The sequence below is a fragment of the Nycticebus coucang genome, chromosome X, assembly GCF_027406575.1.
Source record: "Nycticebus coucang isolate mNycCou1 chromosome X, mNycCou1.pri, whole genome shotgun sequence".
NCBI lineage: Eukaryota > Metazoa > Chordata > Mammalia > Primates > Lorisidae > Nycticebus > Nycticebus coucang.
Genome location: NC_069804.1, coordinates 49,278,879 through 49,302,587, shown reverse-complemented (window position 1 = coordinate 49,302,587; position 23,709 = coordinate 49,278,879). Strand labels below are relative to the sequence as shown.

At 40.4% G+C, this 23,709-nt stretch overlaps 1 protein-coding gene across 2 annotated transcripts in view; it reads left to right on the top strand.

Annotated features, from left to right (window-relative positions):
- The first annotated feature begins 9,969 nt into the window (after positions 1–9,969).
- DIPK2B (divergent protein kinase domain 2B) overlaps positions 9,970–23,709 on the top strand; it is a 72,759-nt gene continuing 59,019 nt past the window's right edge. For both annotated transcript variants that reach the window (XM_053581084.1, XM_053581083.1), the window contains exons 1-2: positions 9,970–10,202; positions 19,516–19,780. In XM_053581084.1, the coding sequence (XP_053437059.1) occupies positions 10,006–10,202; positions 19,516–19,780 (462 nt within the window). In that variant the 5' untranslated portion in view covers positions 9,970–10,005. The remainder of the gene's footprint in view (positions 10,203–19,515; positions 19,781–23,709) is intronic.

Sequence of the window (23,709 nt, the reverse complement as noted above, 5' to 3'; positions counted from 1 at the left end):
AGGCCCCCATGGCCGCAGACCCTAGGCCAGTATCCAAAAACCAAGCCTCTAGTATCTCCTCAAGTGTCAGGCAAGATCCCATATCCTCAGATTCCAGGTCTGCCCAACAGACTCTGTTTCTTGGTCCACCCCACCAGCAGGCTGATACCAGTGGTCCTAAGGCTTCAGCCCACCCCAGTGCCACTCCACCCCCACAAACTCAGTATTCAAGCCATCCAGGGCCAAATTTTCCTCTGCATTCCCAGGCTCCAGACTGCTGCCAGCACCCAACTGATTCCCATAGCCCCAGGCTTCAGGCCCAACCTAGCACCAGGCCTACCCTGAAACTATACTCATTAGGCTCCTACTCATGGACTCAGCCTTCAAATTGGCCCTTGTGTATATAGATTTAAGGCCAACCGGCATAAAACAGGCACATGGATGAAGGAAACAGAATAGACACCCCTGAAATAAATCCACACATTTATTGTCAATTGATTTTTTCACAAAGACACCAAGAGCACAAAATCAAAAAAGGACAGTCTCTTCAATATATGGTGTTAGATAATTGGATATGCACATACAGAAGAATGAAATCAGATTCTTATCTCACACCATACACAAAATAAACTCAAAATGAATTAAAGACTTAAATTTAAGACCTAAAACAATAAAACTACTAGAAGAAAATACAGGAGAAAAGCTCCATGACATGCATGTGGGCAATGATGTTTGAGCTAATACCCCAAAAGCACAAGCAACAGAAGCAAAAATAGACAAATAAGGTTACATCAAACTAAAATCTTCTGCACAGCAAAGGGAGCAATCAAAAAAGTGGCAACATATGGAATGAGAGAATATATTTGCAAACCACACATTTGTTAAGGGGTTAATACCCAAAATATACAAGAAATTCAAACAACTCAACAGCAGGCAATCAATAACCAAATTATCAAATGGGTAAAGGCCTAAACATACATTTTTCAAAAGAAAACATACAAATGACCAAAATGTACATAAAAAAGCTCAACATCACTAATCATCAGGGGAATACAAATCAAAATCACAGTGACCTATACCTTTACACCTGTTAGTATGGCTGTGGATATAGAGAAAACAGAACCCTGGTACACTGTTGGTAGGAGTGTAGATTAGTATAGCCACTTGAAAAACAATATAGAGGTCCCTCAAGAATCTAGAAAGAGAATTATTGGCAATTCTACTTCTTAGTATATGCCCAAAGGAAATAAAATCAATATGTCAAAGCAATATCTACACTCCCACATTCATTGCAGCACTGTTCACAATAACCAAGATACAGAAGCAATCTAAGTGTTCATCAATGAATAAATGGATGAATCTAAGTGTTCATCAATGAATAAAATGTAGTGTATATACACAATGGAATACTACATAGCCTTTATAAAGAAGGAAATTCTCTCATTGGCAACACCATGGATGAACCTAGAGGACATTGGACTAAAATAAGTGAGGAACAGAAAGACAAATATTATATGCTCTGACTTACATGTAGAATCTAAATAGTTGAATTAATAGAAGCAAAGAGTAAAATGGTAGCCATCAGGAGGAGGTGGTTGAAGAGGTTGGGGACATGATGGCCAAAGGATACAAACCATCAGTGTGATAAAAAGAAAAAGTTCAAAAAATTAATTGTACAACACGGTGACCATAGCTAATAACAATATATTGTAGGGAAAACAAGCAATATGGAGGACTAGAGACATCTCCTTACCAGTCACTCATGGAAAGACATGGGAGAGAGGACTCCACCCACCTCTGGCTGAAGGATCCTGCCCAGAAACATTACTCAGAGGAGGGGGCACAGTGAAAGAGTAGGGGACTCCAGGAGCCAACAGGGAGGTTGGGAGCTGAGGAAGACCAGCACAGAAGGCAAATGCCCGGGTATGGGCAGAGGCCAGCCAGCCCACCAGTGAAGAACTAAGAACAGAAAAGGACTGTTCAGTGGTTTTATTGTTCTTGGACCAGACTGCTCACCTGAGCTGCCTTTGGAAGGGCTTAAGTGAGCAAGTAAACTTGAACAGTGACCAGTGGCCAGGATTGAATCACCAGTCAGCTTGGCTACTGGCAGGGTGCCACCATTGTGGGAGGGCCACCCAGGAGGAGCAGTCATCAGTGTCCTAGTGCACAGCCAGCTCTGGCATGCCTGTTGAGTTTGGGCAGCCATCCTTGAGGTGAGCAGAATGGCTCTCACACCCCCAGGAAAGGCACATTGTAACCAAGGGGAACTATTTGGAAGGTCAAGGTATGCGTCCTAAGAAATATTGCAAGTTACAGGATCCCATTTTCGTGGAGACTGAATGCTAGTGAAATGACCAAGCCCTGGTTGAGGGCAAATAATTAAGGAAAATAGGACAGGGGCTTCTCAGCAACTAGATAGTGGCTTCCAGCCCCCCATCTTATACAGCAAAACCAGCATGTGTGTTCCCTATCTCCTAACACCACAGCACCATCTGGTATCCAGGCAATATATTGAGATATATAAATATATATATATATATATATATTTCTTTTTTATCTTCTTTTCCTAATTATTTTCCTTCATTTTTTATTGTTGTTGGTTATTCTTTTGTTTTGTTTAGTTTGGTTTTATTTTTATTTTTACATTTTTGCTTTCTTCAATAGCAAGGGCTCTTCCACTTCTGCTACAGTTTTTCAGCTCCTCTTATACTTTCTTTCTTTTTTATTTCTCTCCTTTTTTCTCTCTTTTGATAGAGATTTTTCTACTTTTCTCATATTTCCCACATAAAATAACAACTAAGTTATCTTTTTTCTTTTTTCATCTTATATAATTTTATTTTTAATTTTCTTTATCTATTTTGATTATTTTTTTTTCTTTGCTCTGATCTGCTTTGTTCTATACCATTTTATTTTCTATTTATGGGACAGAGCCTCATTTTCAGACCTCATCGGGGGGAGGAGAATCACAGCATTGGTCTGGTTCAAAGGGGCCTTGGGCTCATGGTCTAGGGCAGGCGCCCTCAAACTTTTTAAACAGGGGGCCAGTTCACTGTCCCTAAGACCATTGGAGGGCTGGACTATAGTTTAAAATATATATATGAACAAATTCCTATGCACACTGCACATATCTTATTTTAAAGTAAAAAACCAAAATGGGAACAAATACAATCACACCGCCTCATGTGGCCCATGGGACACAGTTTGAGGACCCCTGGTCTAGGGTGTCCTTCTAGCTTTGGCCTTTGGAAAGATGGTATTGGTGGGTCTTCACTGCAACTACTACTGATTTTTTTCTATATTTAATAGAGGTAGGTTCTTGTTTTTGCCCAGGCTGATAAGGAGCTCCTGACCTTGAGAGACCCACTCAGCCCAGCCCCCAGAATCCTATAATTGTGGATGTGGGTGAAAGCACTCTGATGAACACCACCATTTCTCCTGTCTCTCTCTTTTTCTCTTTCTGTCTTTCTCTTCTTTTTTCATTTTTTTCTTTCACTCCCCCTTTTTTCTTTATCTCTTTCTTTCATTTCTTCTTTTCACTCTTTACCCTTCTTTTCCTTTTGGCCATGTACCAGAAAGGCATTTTAACACCTAAGCTCTGAGACAAGGTAATTTAAAGTGAAGGAGGTAGTGAGAGGAAAAGTAGGGGAATGAATTGACATGAAGGAAACATACATGAGGAGTAGCCAACAGAAAAATTCTTGCAATATAGAAAACCAAAACAGAGTAACCCCCCTCCAAGGGATCATGAGGTAGCTACTGCAGACATTTCCAACTATCAAGAAAAAATGGAAATGACAGAAAGGGAATTTAAAATATACATGGCAAAAATGATGAAGGGAATTGATGAGAAAGTGGAACATAATCAAAAATAAATCCAAAAACAGAACTAAATAGTGGATGCAAGATGTGAAGAAAATAGAAAAGATATGGTAGAGCTTAATGAATTGAAGGAATTGATCAGGGAACTTAAAGATGAAGTAGAAACTATGCATAACAGATTAGACCATGGAGAAAAAAGTATCATAGAGGCAGAGGATAAAGCTCTTGTGCTAACCCAGGCAGATAAAGAGACAGAAAAGAAGAGAAGGCACAATGCTTGCTCAGAGAATTATGTGATTTCACAAAGCACTGAAACATAAGAATTATAGGTATCACTGAAGGAGAAGAAGAATGTTTCAAAGGAATGGAAGCCTATTGGAGGATATTGTAAATGAAAATTTCCCAGACATTGTCAAAGATTCCAGCACATTCCTTTTAGAGGGATATTGAAACCTGGGTTGTCTCAAAACAAACAGAACATCTCCAAGACACATTAAATGAACCTGTCCAAAGTCAATACAAAAGAGAAAGTTCTGCAGGCAGCCAGGAGTAAGTGCCAATTGACCTACAGAAGTAGATCCATCAGGGTGACAGTGGACTTTTCAGCTAAAACTTTCCAAGCCAGAAGAGAATGGTCCCCCACCTTTAACCTTCTTAAGCAAAACAATTTTCTGCCCAGAATTCTGTATCCTACTTAAACTAAGCTTCAAAATCAATGAAGAAATTAAATCTTTTACTGATATGCAAACATTGAGGAAATTTGCCACAAGAAGACCAGCTCTATATGAAATACTTACACCTATTGTCCACATTGACCATCACAATGGACCACCAGCAAAGTAAACACCCAGAAACTAAAGAATAAAACCTACCTTCCACAATGGGGCAAAATATAAAACTAAGCAATGGACTTTCACAAAATTAAATGACTAGAACTCCACCACACATATGGCTCAAATTCTCCACTGAAAAGGTGCAGGCTGGCTGATTCTATAAAAAAAAAAAAAAAAGCACAAGTCATATATATGATGTCTCCAGGAAGCACACCTAACCTTGAAGGACAAAACAAGACTTAGGTTGAAAGGTTGGAAAACAATATTTCAGGCAAATGGAAATCAGAATAAAGGAGGGGTTGCAATCTTATTTTCAAATACAAGTGAATTAAAAACAACTAATGTTAAGAAATACAAAGATGGTCACTTCATTCTGGTCAAGGGAACAATAAGACAAGAGAACATTTCAATTCTAAATATTTATGCACCCAACTTCAATGCTCCCAGATTTATGAAATGGCCCTTAATTGGTCTGAGCAATATGATATCCCCTAACATCATAAAATCTGGGGACTTTGACACCCTTCTTACAGAACTGGAGAGATCCTCTAAACAGAAACTAAACAAAGATACAAGGGGCTTAAAGACAACCCCAGAAAAATTAGTCTTAATAGACATATATAGAACACACCATCCCATAGCTAAGGAATTCTTCTCATCAGCTCATGGAACATCCTCCAAAATATGCTATATCCTAGGGCACAAATAAAACTTCAATAAAATCAAAAGAATTGAAATTATACGTTGTATCTTTTCAGAACACAAGGCAATAAAGATGGAACTCAACTCCAACAAAAATTTTCATCCCCACAAAGGCATGGAAACTAAACAATCTTACACTGAATGACAGTTGGGTCAAGGAAGAGATCAAGGAGGAAATTATTAAATTCTAAGTTAAGCTTCATCTGTATTTACAGCCACTACTCATTGATCATATCACTGCCTGAGCTCTGCCTCCTGTCAGATCAGCAACACCATTAGATTTTCATAGGAGCAGAAATCCTACTGAAAACTGAGCATGTGAGGGATTTAGGTTCCACACTCCTAATGAGAATCTAATGCCTGAGAATCTGAGGTGAAGTCGAGGCAATGATGCATTGGGACCATCTAGCTGAAAGAAAACATGCTCAGAGCTCCCACTGATTCTGCATTATGGTGAGTTTATAATTCTTTAGTTATATATTACAATGTAATAATATAGACAGTCCCTGGATTACAAACAAGGTAGGTTCTGTAGATTTGTTCTTCGGTTAAATCTGTAGGTAAGATGGAACAGATACATTTACTTATTACCTGTAATAGCCTTCATCCATAGTATGGGTAGTATGTCAATTGGATGTTTGTAACTTAAGGACTTAATAATTGCCTCTATTCATAAGTGTGGGTTGTACATAAATCAGATGTTTGTAACTTGAAGATTGTCTATAATAGAAATAAAGGGTACAATAAATATAATGTACTTTAATCATCCCCAAACTATCCCCCAACTCCAGTTTGTGGAAAAATTGTCTTTCCTGAAACTGGACCCTGGTACCTAAACAGCAGGACACTGCTATTTTATTAAATCTTTGATTACCTAGAAAAGTAGATCTTCTCAATATTAAAAACCTCAATATTCTTACAGCTATGTAGCCATTCTGTATTTGCCATTTGTTCTTTCATAGTGACCAATGATGCTGTTTAATCAAGTGTTTTGGACCTTTTGACATTTTTTACAAACTTCCTTGAAATTTCTAAATTAAGTATTTTTGACTTAAAATTAACTTTGGACAATTCCAGAAGTCCAAAAGGATCTGTACATAATTTTTGTCATTAGAGTGTAGCCCTGCTCATTGTTTTCAAGTTTTATTATCTACTTGTAGACGAGACTGGATCCTGAATTCTTCTTGACTCCCCCAATCCAATCTTCTCCCACTTTTCTGACTTGAAATTGCTAAAAACAGGAAGTACTCTGTTCTTGAAACCCCACAAGCTAATCATGGACAACTTGATCTTTAGGACTGCCCTCATCTCTGATGCACATGTTAGGGAGTTCACTCAATGCCATAATTAGGGACATTTAAACTGCAAGCCAGGAAAATATGTTTCAAGGTCAAATCTAGAAATCTTTTTTTTTTTTACATTTATTTATTTTTATTAAACCATAGCTGTGTACATTAGTATGATCGTAGGGCACCATACACTTGGTTCATAGATCATTTGACACCTGCGGTGCATCTTACAAGGGTATATGTGAATCCTAGTAAATGTGGAATGTAAAGGTCTTAGCAAAATAACTAAGAAAATGCTACAAAAGCTATGTTAACTAATGTGATCAAATCTAGAAATCTTAATTAATTTTCCTCTGGACTCAGAAACTGAAATTATAGTATGTTTTAGTTATTGATCTTTGTTTTCATTTTGTTTCGATAGAAGTGTTAGTTGCGGGTGACATTACTATAGCTCAGTAGGTAGGGCGCTGGCCACATACACCGAGGCTGGTGGGTTTGAACCTGTCCCGGGCCTGCTAAAACAATGACAACTGCAACAACAGCAACAACAAATAGCCAGGCATTGTGACGGGACCTGTAGTCCCAGGTACTTGGGGGGCTGAGGCAAGAGAATTGCTTGAGCCCAAGAGTTGAAGGTTACTGTGAGCTGTGATGCCGTAGCACTCTACAGCTCAGGACAACAGCTTGAGATTCTGTCTCAAAAAGAAAGAAAGAAAAGAAAAGAAATGTTAGTTGGTTCAGTTTGTGGGGACCTTGGCTAAGGAGCATATGCCAGTGTCTTGGTATTATCTTCCTGATAGTTATCATTATAATCTCCCTGGTGCACTATATTCTCTGAAGAGTCTAAATGTGTGTTTGCAGCTATTAACAGTATGCCAGATTGTTTCATGGTGATTAGAGCAACAAAACTGAGAGGAACAACAAAAGGAATCTTTCTTCAATGAGCCTGATGTCATGATATAAGAGTTCCACACTGACACAAAGACAACACAACCACAACGATGGCAGAGAGTGGCACTTACGGTCAATCTCTCATAAATGAAACAGTGATCAAAAGGGAATTGTTCAAAAAATCTAATTGGGGGGCGGCACCTATGGCTCAAAGGAGTAGGGCACGGGCCCAATATACCAGAGGTGGTGGGTTCAAACCCGGCCCCAGCCAAAAACTGCCCAAAAAAAAAAAAATCTAATCACTAGACCATTATACTAGGGTGCTAGCACTTTAAATTCCTAGCTGAGTAATCCAAAACCCAACATAAATGGTAAATTGAAACTAGATGCTATAATACTGTACCAATCAGAACCCACCATCTAACCTCTAATTAGAGACTTTTCCATTATAACTAATCAAGATTGTTTTGCCTTGCTTCTGCAAACACTTTGCCTACATATAAAATGTTCTTCTCTTGCTCCTCTTATCTTCCTCCTCAGAGTGCTAGCCACTTGGGGTTTGGTGCTACCCCAATTCATGAATCACAGAATATGCAAAGAAACTCTTTAGAATTTAAATGTGCTGAAGTTTTTCTTTTATCACAGTTCACACCAAAAGCATGATCCACAAAAGAAAAAAATTGACGAATTGAACTTCATCAAAATTTAAAACTTTTGCTCTATGAAAGACTCTTTCAAGAGGATAAAAGGCTGGGTGGTGCCTGTGGCTCAGTGAGTAGGGCACCAGCCCCATATACTGAGGGTGGCAGGTTTGAACCCAGCCCAAGCCAAACTCAACAAAAAAATAGCAGGGCACTGTGGCGGGTGCCTGTAGTCCCAGCTACTCAAGAGGCTGAGGCAAGAGAATTGCCTAACCCCAAGAGCTGGAGGTTGCTGTGAGTTGTGACACCAGGGCACTCTACCTAGGGTGACAAAGTAAGACTCCGTCTCAAAAAAAAAAAAAAAATGATAGAGGCATTGCCTGTGGCTCAAAGGAATAGGGCACCGGCCCCATTTGCCAGAGGTGGCGGGTTCAAGCCCAGCTCTGGCCAAAAACTGCAAAAAAAGGGGTAGGGGGATAAAAGACAAGTTAGCACCTAGGAAAAAGTATTTGCAAAGCACATATTCAACAAAGGACTAGAATCAAGAATATATATAAAAAGTGTCAAATCTCAACAACAAAAAACTCAAACATGACCAGACATTTCCCCGAAGAAGTTATACAGGGGGCTAATAAACACATGTTTAATCATCAGAGACCTGCCTTTACCCTGCTCTTCTCACCAATATTTAGCAAAATTTGCCAAGTCTCTTAAGGTCATGGCTACTCCCTCTAATCTCCCTTTTCCCCTCTCCCAGTCCCATTTTCCTGTGCACTGTCTTATATTCTCAAACTGCCCTATTCTCTACATGCACTTTCTTTCAGGAAGTCAGGCAACCTGCCTTTCTTGATGGGGTCCTCAGAAACTCTCTCTAGTCCCAAATTAGCACTCCCATCTACTCCCAGCTGTGGACCTTATTTTGGCATCTGAAGAAAGACAATCCTGGGGCTGTTAAATCCTACCAAGTCAGGCCAGCCACTGAGAAGTGATGCAGGGTGATAAAAGGTAGAAGGGGCTTTCTGGCCTGGGGGAGACAGATAGGCACACTGGATCCAGACTGAAGGTCCCTTCCTGGTGTTCCCATCATCATGCAACAAAAGCTACCAAGTACTTTTCCCTCTTTTGTTCTCAGATCAGCAAAAGTAGGTAGACTAACCTGGGATTTTCTATTCTGTAAGCAGCAAAAAGCCTTGGCCTTTCAAATCATTGTTAAATGTGCTATTTAATAGCCAGCAAACTAGCCTCTGGTAATTTCATAGCCAAATATGGTAACAGTAGAGGAAGTAGGGCTGATTAAGTGGCAGGACAAATTACCCGGTACAGAGGGAAATAATGGGAAATTGGGCTTTGTGTGTCTGTGTGTGTGAGTGTATGTATGTGTGTAACCCATAGGGACAGATATATTCAGAATTAAAACAGTTGAGGGAGAGGCCTTCAGGATCCTTTGAAACTCCCAGGTGGAACCCAGGTCGGACATACATCCTGCATGGACTTTCCTGCCCAGCCAGGATGTCCTGTATTTGTCAAAAGGACCACATAGGGAAGCCCTGACCATTGTCCTTCCCTGAAATCTGCCAGTGAGCCCCTCCCCAGCTTGAGGCAGCCGCCCCAGGCAGAGGAAGAGTAACTCTGGAAACAGCGTTATCAGCATCCTCCATGGACTTCCTCATCTCCTCCCCAGCCTCATTAGCCCCAAGCTCCCCAGCATCCTCAAACAGAAAGCAGGGAGGCTGACATGGGGTCAACACCCAGAAGCCAGCCCCCTTTGACAGCTTCCTCTTTGTCCAATCCCTGCTTCTGTGCAGCTGTGAGTGGGCAACCAAAGGCTGCAGCTACAGCCCAGAGCTGGAGATGGAGTCCCGGCCGGCCCTGCTGCTGTGGGTCTTAACCCTGAGTTCTTCTTACTCCTTACCATCTTCTTCCCCTCCTTTTCTGGTGCCCCGAGTCAGAACCAGCTACAGTTTTGGAAGGACTTTCCTCGGTCTTGATAAATGCAATGCCTGCATCGGGACATCTATTTGCAAGAAGTTCTTTAAAGAAGAAATAAGGTCAGAATCTCAATCAAATAACTCTGAGGGGCAAAATTTTTTTCCCTTCATGTGAAGATACCCAGTTTCTTGAAAAGGAATCAGGATGTAATACATGGATGGGAACAGAAATGAAGCCATTTAATCAGGGTGGTAATGGTTTGAAGCTGGGGTGGGTCAGAGGGCAAAGTGTGAAGCCAAATACCAGCCCTAAATGCTAAATCCAAAGTTTTCTTTTAAAATGAAAGTTTTGAGTTTTCTTTTCTATAAACGGGACTGGAACTATTGAGTTTACCAAGTTCATTTCTCATTAGGGGAAGTAAATAAAATTTATAGAAAGCCTACTATGTGGCAGACATTTTAAACCATCCTGAGAGCTAGCAATTCGCACCAATTGTTTGAATAGTAAACTGAGACATAACAAGATTAAGTGGGGAGGGGGGAATGGGAAATGGGGTAACTAGTTGTGAGAAGATGGATATGTTCATTTGTTCCACTATAATAACCATTTTACTATGTGTGTGTGTGTGTGTGTGTCATGTAACATCATGTTGTACACTGTAAATATATACAGTAAAATTTAAGTTAAAAGAAAAAGATATAGAGACTTAACCAAGGTCACCACCTAATAAGTGGTGGATCTGGGATTCAAGCTAGTGCAATTTGTTCCAAAGTTTCTGAGCCAATTTTCTGTTGTGAGATGTTGCCTTGATCAGAGGAAAACCAGAGTTTGGTAAACTACAATGCACACGGCTCTGAAAGAATGGTGTCACATTCTGGAATTCAAGGCTGTCAATACACAGTTGATAAGCCTTTATCATAGCCAAGATCTAGCAGGTGCTGTGGTGACAGCCACTATAACTCTGATCATTACCCCCCAGGGAAACAGGAGAAAAGGATAGTGTTACAAATAATCATAATAAGGCTTATTCTGATGCAAGCTAGTGTAAAGGACCTCCAGGAGCTCCGGGACGAAATGTTAATTGTGAATGGGAACTAGGGAAAGGTTTCTCCAGGTAGAGGTATTCTGAGCCAGGTCTTAAAGAATGAGCTGAAATTTAGTAAGAGAGGAAAGGCTTAAGGCAGAAAAAGCTGCTTAAGCAAAGGCCCAGAGGTATGGGAAGAGATAAGAGATGTTCACTGGTTAGAGTATGGGATGTACATGGAGGCGTGGCAAAGGAGGTTGCAAGGATATACAGAGCACAGAGCCTTGAATATTATGCCAATGAATTGGGACTTAAATTTGTGGACCAGTGGTTCCCAGCCTTTTCAGTACCAAAAACTCATTGTCATATGCCTCTTCTCTTCCATCCTCTCTGATGGACCTACCTCATGCTTGTAACATTTGGTGACTAAACAAAAGGCATTAATTAACCAGGATTTTATTTCCAATCTGTAGTAACCAAAGACATATTTTTTGTTTGTTTGTTTTGTTCTGTTTTTTGTAGAGACAGAGTCTCACTTTCTTTCCCTCAGTAGAGTGCCATGGGGTCACACAGCCCAACTCCTGGGCTTAGGCGATTCTCTTGCCTCAGCCTCCTAAGTAGCTGGGACCACAGGCACTTGCCACAACACCCGGCTATTTTTTTGTTGCAGTTCAGCCAGGGCTGGGTTTGAACCCACCACCCTAGGTATATGGGCCCAGCGCCCTACACACTGAGCCGCAGGCACCGCCCTACCAAAGACATATTTGATTATTCAATTAAAACACTAAACAGAAATAATAAATAGAAAATACCAATCAATGTTGTGTATGGTGGCTCAAGCCTGTAATTCTAGCATTTTAGGAAGCCAAGGCAGAAAGATAGCTTGAGGCTGGGAGTTCAAGGTCAACCTGGGCAACATAATGAAACAACTTCTCCATAATGCAAGGGTACATGTCGGATCTATTAAGTATAGAGTATAAATGTCTTAACGCAATAATTAAGTAAATGAGATGAGGTATATATTAACCAGTGTGATGTAAATGCTCCTAATTCTACATGAAATCAGCACATTGTACCCCATAAATGCATTCATGTATACATGATCTATGTGTTTATGATTTAATTTTAAAAAAAGAAAATTAAAACCAAGTCCTTATTTTTAAAAAAATTAAAAATAAATAAATAAATAATTAATAAGAAATTGTCCAGGCATGGTGGCATGCACCTTTAGTCCCAGCTACTCGAGAGGCTGAGGCAGAGGATCACTTGAGCCAAGGAGTTTGAGGTTATGGTGAGCTATAATCATACCACTGAACTCTGGGTAGGGCAATAGAGCAAGACCCTCTCTCAAAAATAAATTAACAAAATAAAATACTAATAAAAAATATTAAGCTTCTTTTATGAGACCATAGATATTTTATGGAGTTGATAGTGAACTCTTCCTTTTAAAACTTCTTTAAGGCATTTTTTTAATCTTGAAAAGTTGAAAGACCCCAAGTTGAGGAAACTCTCTTGCAGGCAGTGATAAGGTTGTTTATCTGGGGAGAGACTGGAGACCTTTGTTTTGGGATGATCTCAGGGACACAGTGTGCAGTATGGACTGGTGATATCGGCAGAGGCTGTGAGAATAGTTGTCATAGCCCATGAGAGAGATCATAGGGAACAAATTGTGGCAGGAAGTATACGAGTCAATTCATCTATAGAGTCATTTTTGTTGACCAACTCCATGTGAAAGGAAATAAAGATGGAGATGTTGAATGTGAACTCAAGTTTTTTCACCTTGGTAATGGGACAAAGAGGACCAAGAACACAGGTGAAGTGGTGCTGATTCCTCAGAGAAAGGAAGCAATGAGAATACAGACATATTTTAAGATATTTTAAAATAGAAGGGAGAGAAATTGAGGAATTTAACTGAGGAAGAGTTCTAGGTTCACATCCTCCGTATTCACCAAGGAATGAAGTTTTTCTTACCACTCATGTATTAGGCAAATTCAGAAAGCATTTCACTAAATAGGTTTGTGTTCCACTAGATTTCAGGATATTACTTCATCTCCCTTAGAATTCATTTTCCATGTGTCCCTGAAAGGGAAGTGTGCAGATACAAGCAGGAAAACAGCAGGCAGGGCACGTTCAGGTTTACAGATCTTTGTATTGAGAATATTCATTCTCAGTACAAAAGGCAGAAAGAGTCAGTGAGAGGGTCTGGTGATGTGGACTTGTTTAGAGTCCTTTTCCCTACATTATACATAACTTCTTTCTTATTAGAAAAATTGTATCTCCTAATTTTAGAATTTTCAGAAAATACTGATTAAGGAAAGCACAATATAAAAATCATATGTAATTCCTCCACCGAGAGATTATCCCTTAATGGACATTTTGTTGTATATCCTCACCACCCCTTTTCTAAGTATGAATTAAGAATTTTTTTTCAACAAAAATGTGATCATCTATGTATACTCTCTTAGAAATTTTTATTTAATATCAAGAATACTTTTCCACATTACAAATGATCTCCACAATTTTATTTTTAATGGCTTCATGAGACTTAATTGTACCAATCAAACACAATTGATTTAACTAATCCATCATAGGGAGAATAGGGGGTTTTATTTTACTTTTAGGTATTGCAAACAGTGCTATGTTAAACATCACTGTGGTCATATATTGCACAGATCTTTTATTAATTCCTTATGACAAACTCTTAAAAGTGAAATTTCCAGGTCAAAAAAATTACAAGTGTTTAGAATGTACATGTATATCAATTTAATTATGTAACATTATTATTAAATTTGTATTTCTTCTGAGTTGAGACATTTTTCCAGATGTATTGAACATTTGTATTTCTTCTTTGCTAAACTGTCTAGAAGTTCAAGTCCTTCGCCTCTCTTTCTAATGGTGTGTTTGTTCTTTGTGGTCTTGTTAATCCCCAAACATTTCTCCACTTTTAAAATGATTACCATGATGCTTTAAGAGAAAGCCCATCCAAAACTCTCAGACCTTTGGCTGAAAAGCTGCAGCCAGGTTTTGGTCTTCACTAAGGATTGGACAATGCTTGTATTGGTTCAGCAACAAGCAACAGATAGGTTTCCCAGGCTTGCTGGGTACCCTGAAGACACATGATCAGTAGATAAATGTCACCTGTCCTTCTTTCCCTTATGTTTTCTTTGGCAAGAATGCTAGGGATGAATCAGAAGTTCTCCATACTCAATCATTAACCTTTGCAAATTTTCCCATGCATTTCATGTAGACTTTTAAATCCTGAATGAAAATATTAAGGCGAGCTAAGAAAATGAGTAAGCCTGACTGGCAAGCTTTTCCTGCTGAAAAATGTGCCTATATATGAAATCCTGAGTGACCACAACAATTGATAAGGTCTACCAGAATCCGATTGATCGGCATAGTACATGTATGGGGAGTGAGGGGTACACAGTGACAATATCTCCAATTAGAATTGCTCCTAGGGGTTCCTGGACTCTTCCCAGGCAGATGCTTTACCTCACTTTCCATGCTATACACACTTGGCTTGACATTCCACTGCCACTCCAAAAGTGTTAAAAAAAATATTTAAACACTTCCAACTGAGCATTGAGGAGCTCACGTGAAATAAACAAATCATTAGGCTTGATTTTGCCTTGCCTTCTCCCTTGCCTCTTGTCCATCTTCTTTCCCTCAGAAAACATATGATTATTACTTTAACTTCCTTCCTCACATAAACTCAGAGGCTTTGAGAACTTCAGGGCCCACGGGCTTACAGCAAAACTGTCCATCTACACAGTCGGTCCTCCATACATGCACTAATTCATCTATCCATTAATCCATCCAGACATCCCTCCATGCATTCTCCCACCCAAACATCATTCTGTGCATCCCACCATCCAACCTCTATGTATCTCTCTACCCACTTATCCACCTCTACATCAAAATACCCGTACATCTATCTATACATCCAACTGTCAAGCACTAACTTAGTACCAGGCACTCTGCCAGGCATCGAGTTACAACACTAATTGCTCTAAGGGAGTTTACGTTCTATTGGGAAAACAGAAAAGTAAACCGATGGTCAAAACAGAGTATAAGAAATATTTTTAAAATGTCTTATACAAGGTGTCCCATAGAAGTGGAAAGGTACCAATTGGGTGATGAAGGAGTGAAGATCAGAAGAGATGGTACCTATCTGAGTTTTATTTTTATTTTGATTCTTTTATTTATTTATTTTTTTTTTTTTTTGAGACAGCGTTTCACTTTTGTTGCCCTTGGTAGAGTGCCGTGGCATCACAGCTTATAGCAACCTCAAACTCTTGGGCTTAAGCAATTCTCTTGCCTCAACCTCCCAAGTAGCTGGGACAACAGGCACCCGCCACAACGCCTGGCTATTTTTTTGTTGTTGTTGTCACTATTGTTTGACAGGCCCGGGCTGGATTCAAACCCACCAGCTCCGCTGTATGTGTCTGGCAGCCTAGCCGCTGAGCTACTGAGTTTTAAAGGGTTGGATAGGGGTTTTCCAGACAAGAAAGAGGAAGAAAGTGTCTCAGAAAAAGCGATCAGCAAATTACAGGTGAGTGGAGGCACAGAGGCCTGAAAGAATGTGATTTATCCAAGGATAGCCAGTGGTTTGATAAGACCAGAGCAAGCTTATAAGGGCAGCAGCAGGTGATGAAGCAGGCAACGCAGCAGGCAAAAATCATTGTGAACTAAGTTCTAAGCACTAAGAAGCATGAACTCTTCTATCTTACTATGAACTCTGTTGGGAAGACACTGGATAATTTAATGGTTAGGTGTAGAGCTGGAGAAAGGAGAAAAGGGAATAGAGAAAGAAATCTTTAGGAAGGTGTGTCTATATACTTAATATTTGAATAGAAACAGCATAAAAATGATGCATAGGAAGACAGCATTTTGGCTCGGCGCCTGTGGCTCAAGCGGCTAAGGCACCAGCCACAAACACCTGAGCTGGCGGGTTCGAATCCAGCCTTGGCTTGCCAAACAACAATGACGGCTGCAACCAAAAACAATAGCCGAGCATTGTGGCAGGTGCCTGTAGTCCCAGCTACTGGGGAGGTGAAGGCAGGAGAATAGCTTAAGCCTAAGAATTGGAGGTTGCTGTGAGCTTTGATGTCACAGCACTCTACCAAGGGCGACAGCTTCAGGCTCAGTCTCAAAAAAAAAAAAAAAAAGGAAGACAGTATTTCATTCTAACTCTAAACCTGTCACTCCCCTCCACACTCTCACCCTACTTTCCATGTTGAGGGACATAAAAGGATTGAGCCTCATGGCCTTGCTGCTTCCTTTCAGCTCTGAAATACCATGATCCTGTTCATCTTTCAACACAGTGAGGAACTTGGCCAGCCCCACTTTGATCATGCTCGTGATCGTAATTTAGAAGGAAGATTAGAAAGGCGCCTCTAGAGCGGTGCCTGTGGCTCAGTGGGTAGGGCGCCGGCCCCATATGCTGGGGGTGGCGGGTTCAAACCCAACCCCGGCCAAACTGCAACAAAAAATAGCCAGGTGTTGTGGCGGGCGCCTGTAGTCCCAGCTACTTGGGAGGCTGAGTCAGAGAATCGCCTAAGCCCAAGGATTTGGAGGTCGCTGTGAGCTGTGTGACGCCATGGCACTCTACCGAGGGTGATAAGGTGAGACTCTGTCTCTACAAAAAAAATTAAAAAAAAAAGAAAGGCGCCTCTATTTTGTAGTTTTCCAAATGCCAGGATATTAACATCGTAGTGAATAAAAAGCAGGCCCATTTTCTCACTGACATTCTTCTATTCAATAAAGTAATCAATGTTGTAAGAATATATACTTCCCATTCAATACAATAAATGTATTATCACTTTGAATGTAGGAGGGAGAAGTAAGGCCTGTAAGCTTGTTTATTAGTCTCAGCCCATATGGAAAGTCTCAAGCTGTTACTGAACCTGCACAGTCATATATTTCAAGTCCCTTGCCAACACAGAGCTGTCATCTCAGTAGACTTCCTGAGAAGGTGGGGAAAGAAAAAAAGGACAGTAAGTTTTTCTTGCAGTTTAGGAGGTCACTCTCGGTGCCACCCTCACCAATTAGAACAGGAGCCCAGAGATCTGTCCTCCCTCATCACTAATTGTCTGCAATTCTTCAGACAAGTCATATATGTTCTGCCTCCAATTTTCTCATCCTCAAAACAAGATGAGAAGGGGCAGGGACAAAATAATCTTTCAGGACCCTGCCATCTATAACCCCCAATAATGTTACCAATCTGTTCCCACTAGCTAATTCATAAAATGGATAACGGAGGAACAAGCACCTGCAAAGTCATAACATTTGTAAGCTCTGGAGCCTTGAATGCCACTTCTTCCAATTCCTGGTCCTGTGACCTTGGGCAAAAGGTCAACCACTCTTTGCTTAGTTTTCCTCATCTGTATGGTTAATAATAGTATTAAATCATAAGTTTATAAAAAGTATTAAGTGAATCAATACATATAAAGTGTTCACCAAAGTGACTGGCACTCTTAAGGGTTTCATAAGTGTGTGTTACTAGTGTCATTATCTATAAAAGACACCTGGTTTTAAATCCTTAGTTGAAGGCCCTTTGGAAGGAGGGGTGGTTGGACCTCCATGAGCAAGAGCCACTGTAGAAATAGGCAAACAGGCCCACCTCTGGGCCCTGGGCCCTTCCTTATCTTCCCAGAGGGGATGATCATTTCCCCTGGTTGTCTTGAAATTGATTCAAGTTTACAGTGTTTCATCTTTTTAAATATATTTGTGGTAACATTCTTAAACATAATTCTTTGTGCCTACTTATATTGCAACTCGCATTGTCCTGTATTGCAGAAGTTGCTTACTGACAGTTTGTGTTGGAGGACCTTCCTAAATGTGAAAGGCATAGATCTCTATTCCATTCCTCAGGGATTCAAAGGCCTGGCCTTTCCAGCTCCCTGGAAAAGTCCCATGATCTCTTATCCCCCTTGTAAGTTTTTATGTGGCTTTCTTTCTCATCAAAACAGTAGAAAAACCTTGCTTTCGCTTAGGGTAAAGCTATGTCATATAAATGAGAAAACAAAACAATCTAGGATTTGGGGCTAATTAAAATGCTAATTCAAAATCATCCAAAGTGCATTATCCAAAACTCATCATGGAGGTGCCCAATAATGCTCAATAATAAGAATTTAAAGATTCTCATTTAAATTAAATATATAACATATCTTATATAGACAACTGATTTTCATTTGCAGTACAATCCTCAATTATTAATAATGATAAAGGTAAACTTTTTCTGAGTAATTTCATATATAAATCGAAAGGAGATTTAATATTCTTCCCTAATGGAAATGTCAGCACATAGCTGGAGAAATGAGTATAAAGGAAAGGGTAAATGGGGGGGCCTAGGAAATTGGCAGGTGATAATAGGCCAGTTTCTCTCCCCTGAGGAGGATTAAGGACCGACCAGGCCACTGTGTACAATTACATACCTCCTGGAGTCCAGATAGCTTCAAATTTGGTGACCACTTAGCAGTTGCTATTGTCAGAGACTTGGTTCGTGTTGATAACTTAAGTGTTTAGACTAAAAAAATAATAATAATAATGTGGCTCTTTAGGGTTGGATATGGAGGTTAAGTGGTCTCTCCAGTGCAGGCTTAAGAGCTTCTTCAAGACTCAGCCGCTGGTCAGAAGGCAGACAGTTCTGGGAACCAGTATAAGGAAAGGGAAAGAAGGTAACATTTGATGGCAGACAGCCTAATGTTTGCACTGTCATTTGGTAATGTGTAATCTGACATTGGGCAAGGTACTTAAGCTCTATAAGCCTCAGTTTCCACCCCTGTAAAGTTGGGATGAGATATTGGGAGAATCAAAAATGTCAGCATTGCGTGAGTTCCTTTGGCCAGGGGCAGTGTCTCATACCTGTAATCCTAGCACTCTGGGAGGTCAAGGCGGGTGGATTGCCTAAGCAAGAGTGAAACCTCTTCTCTAAAACTAGCTGGGCATTGTGGCAGGTACCTATAGTCCCAGCTACTCCAGAGGCTAAGGCAAGAAGATCACTTGAGCCCAGGAATTGGAGGTTGCTGTGAGCTATGACGCCATGATACTTTACCAAGGGTGACAAAGTAAGACTCTGTCTCAAAAAAAAGTCAGCGTGTGTAAAGCTGCTATCTTTACACAGTGTAGAAGTTCAGAGAGCCATAGCTAGTCTTTCCATGCCAGTTGCAAAAGGATAAAGTTTGTGTCTGTCCCACACATCTCTCTGACTTTTTCTGACATTACATATACACTTACCTAGCTTAGAGGAGACAAAAATCATTCTCTCACCAAAAGAATTCAGAGTGCCCCAGCCTAAGGAGGAGAAATGGATCAGATGGGCTGTTTTCCCCTGTGTCTCTGTCCCCAAGCTATGCAGGCCACCAACTCATAGGCCAATCCTAAAAGGACTATTCTCCCAACAGGTTTGACAACTGGCTGGCTCCCCACCTAGGACTGCCTCCTGACTACATGCCTTTTTACCCTGCTAATTACTCAGATGATTCCAAAACTTGGCGCCCTGTAGAGATCTTGAGGTTGGTCAGCAAATACCAAGATGAGATTTCAGACAGGAGAATCTGTGCCTCTGCATCAGCCCCAAAGACCTGCAGCATTGAACGTGTCCTGCGGAAAACAGGAAGATTCCAGAAGTGGCTGCAGGCCAAGCGCCTCACACCAGACCTGGTTCAGGTAAGTGTGCAGTCCTGGCAAGTCCAAAGCAACCTGCCAGGTACATGCTATGTCACCTACTTTGATGGGTATAGACATTAGGACATAAGGAAAAGATCTCTGGGACCTGGAAACTGTAATTGAGTCCTCAATTTGCCACTAACAGCTGTGGCAGAATGAGAAGAGACCCTGAAAGAACAGATAGGTTCTGGTTCCTATTCATCCATCTGTTCAACAAGTTTTAACTGTGCTACATCCTAGAGATTCAAAGATGTATCAGATGAAGCTCCACCCCTAGGAGCATATGGCTTGATGGTGGAGACATACATAGCACAAATCACCACAAAGCAATGTAGTTGATATTATAATAACATTCTATACCAGGATAAGGAACAGACTACTGACGTGGGTCCTTCACTCACTAACCAGTTGACCTAGGATTTAAGCCCAAAACTGTCTTTGCTTTGCTCTGACATTCCTCCTCTGAAAATGGGATTGGAGAAGGACTTCTGGGTGATTTCAAACTCTCTCTCAGCTCTGACATTATCTGACTTGATATGACTGCTTCATTTATTCAACAAATACTGAGTGAACACCTACTATCACCAGGTGCCATGCTGGGTGTCTTGATTTTCTTATTTCTTAAATGGCAGCAAATGTTACTTGCTCTGCCTGATTCATTCATCCTAATGAGCTCATAGAAATGAAGATGTTTTGGAAAAAGCTCATTGCCACAGAAATGCATAGCAACATTCTTGTGATAAATGGGCCCCTTTCTTCAGTTTGTTGTGCTAAAATTTGTTCTACCAATTTTATTATCTTGTGTTACAAGCAAAAAAGCTTTTCTTCTTTCTGCCAAACAGCATCTGTTAATACCCTGGTAAGACAAGGCCAAAACCATAACCACTTTCACTTTACTTTGGCCCTTCCCTAACCCATCATTTCATCCCCACCAGAGATTTTTTTCCCTCCTTATAAGAAACAGAAAAATATCAGCAGCCATTTTATAAATTCTGGACAAACCTCATTCTTCCACAAATCAAGTTCAAGGTCACTGCTGTCTTATTTTGGCATCACCTTCTTCCTCCCCTGCCCTCCTTTCCAGAGACCCTTTGCCCTTGGGATTCCACAGCTGGCTTAAGGCATTCTACTCCACTCTTTTCTACCTCCAGATCCCCTCCAGGCAGCTCCCAAACTCCTACTCTTTCCTTCCTAGCAGAACTCACCTATCAGACACTTTCAAATGGATCCGTCTTCCCCAAAGATGGCAAAAAACAAAAACTTCAGCTATTTACCCAAGAGAATTTAAAACAAGTGTTCAAAGACTTGTATGTAATGTTCATAACAGCATTATTCACAAAGCCAAAAGGTGGAAACAACCCAAATGTTCATCAATTAACAAACGGATAAACAAAAATATATTATAGCCATACAATAGAATATTATTCAGCCATAAAAAAGGAATAAGGCTCTGATACATGCTATAACATGGATGAACCTTGAAAACATTATGCTCAGTGAAATAAGCCAGATACAAAAGGCTACATATTTTTACTATTCCATTTATAGGAAATGTCCGGAATAGGCAAATCCATAGAGACAGAAAGCAGATCAGTGGTTGCCAAGGGCAGAGGGGAGGAAAGAATAGGGAGTAACTGCTTGATGGGTGCAGGGTTTCGTTTTGGAGTGATGAAAAGGTTCTGGATTAGATAGTGGTGAAGGTTGCACAATCTTGTGGATATACTATACGTCACTGAATTGTACACTTTAAAATGGTCTAAAAGGTGAATCTAATGTTATGTGAATTTTACCTCAATTCAAAAAGGAAGAATAAGCCATAAAAACAAGCTCACCTATTTTGTGACTCCATTCTCTTAGAGCCTTGTGATGGACAGCTAATCTAATAATGGCAATTTCCAGAGCCAGCCAAGGAGCTCTTGCAGGACGCATGATGGGGAGACATGCCTCAATCTTTAACTCATACCAAATGACCTGATGATCTGCTCAGCCTACCTGTCAGGCTATCCCCTGGGATTCTATCAGTGTGCAACTTAAGTGGGTTTTCTCTGATTTCCTTAACAGCCACTTTCCAACAGGGATATAAGCCAGAGCCCTGAATTGTTCATATCCTCTTGTGTGTATGTTGGCATGCGTTTAGAGGAAGAAAACGAGACCGCAGGGAACTCACAGAACTGACAAGGCAGAGATAAGAGAAGAAGAAAATCAAAGAAGTAAAAGTAAACTTAATGGGAAAGGAAACTGACTGGTTCGGGGACCTCAGAACTTTGTTAGTCTTGCTTATGAATAAATAAAGTCAACTTGGATGAAAAGCCTCAGTAGTCATCCTGAGAGACTGAGCCAGGGTGTCCGGGGCTCCTCTCCTGCAGGGCCAAATGCAGCTTTACACATGTGTTAAGAACACAAGGTCTTGAGCCACAGGCACTATGCTACAGCAGAGGCTGCTAAGGAGGGCAACACAACCAAGAATTAGGAAGAGGATGGAACTGTGCTCTGTGCGTGTGTGTGTGTGTCACTCATGCTAATAAAACTTGACATTTCTCCTCTAAAAGCTGCATTGTTCTGTTGAGAATACCACAGCTTTAATTACTAGCCCACAAAGAGCTCCAGCCAAGAACACAGTCAGAGTTTTCATCATGATGAGCTTGTTGGCTAAACCACAAATAAGGCTTCCTCTGCTATTGTGCCAAGAGCAAAGAGGCAGCAACCCTAGGCAGCACGTGGCTAATCAGAGAAAAACACAGAACCCCCACCGTATCCACCTCCCATCCCCTCAACTGTGATGGGATGCAGATCCACTCCTGCAGTTGTTCTGTTACTCCCTTGGACAGCAGCGGAGCCTTTTCTCCCACTAGATGGCGGTATAGAGCGTTCAGGAAGCTTTGTTTAAACAAGAACAGCTGGCAATTTTACTTCCTTTGTCTTCATTATTTTTTTTTAAAATTGATAGAATAGGCGAAATAAGCAAATTAACCAAAATGCATTTTATTTTATTTATTTATTTATTTATTTTTATTTTATTTATTTTACTTTTTTTTTATTAAATCATAGCTGTGTACATTAATGTGATCATGGGGCACCATACATTGGTTTCACAGACCGTTTGACACATTTTCATCACACTGGTTAACATAGCCTTCCTGGAATTTTCTTAGGTATTGTGCTAAGACATTTACATTCCACATTTACTAAGTTTCATATATACCCTTGTAAGATGCACCACAGTTGTAATCCCACTAATCCCCTTCCCTCTTCCCACCTCCCCCTCCCTCTCCTCCCTTTCCCCCTTCCCCCTATTCTTAGGTTGTAACTGGGTTATAGCTTTCATATGAAAGCCATAAATTAGTTTCATAGTAGGGCTGAGTACATTGGATACTTTTTCTTCCATTCTTGAGATACTTTACTAAGAAGAATATGTTCCAGCTCCATCCATGTAAACATGAAAGAGGTAAAGTCTCCATCTTTCTTTAAGGCTGCATAATATTCCATGGTGTACATATACCACAATTTATTAATCCATTCGTGGATCGATGGGCACTTGGGCTTTTTCCATGACTTAGCAATTATGAATTGGGCTGCAAGAAACATTCTGGTACAAATATCTTTGTTATGATGTGATTTTTGGTCTTCTGGGTATATGCCTAGTAGAGGAATTATAGGATTGAATGTCAGATCTACTTTTAGATCTCTAAGTGTTCTCCAAACATCTTTCCAAAAGGAATGTATTAATTTGCATTCCCACCAGCAGTGTAGAAGTATTCCCTTTTCTCCACATCCACGCCAACATCCGTGGTCTTGGGATTTTGTGATATAGGCTAATCTTACTGGAGTTAGATGATATCTCAAAGTAGTTTTGATTTGCATTTCTCTGATGATTAAAGATGATGAGCACCAAAATGCATTTTAATCACTTAATCAAAATATAGGTTTAT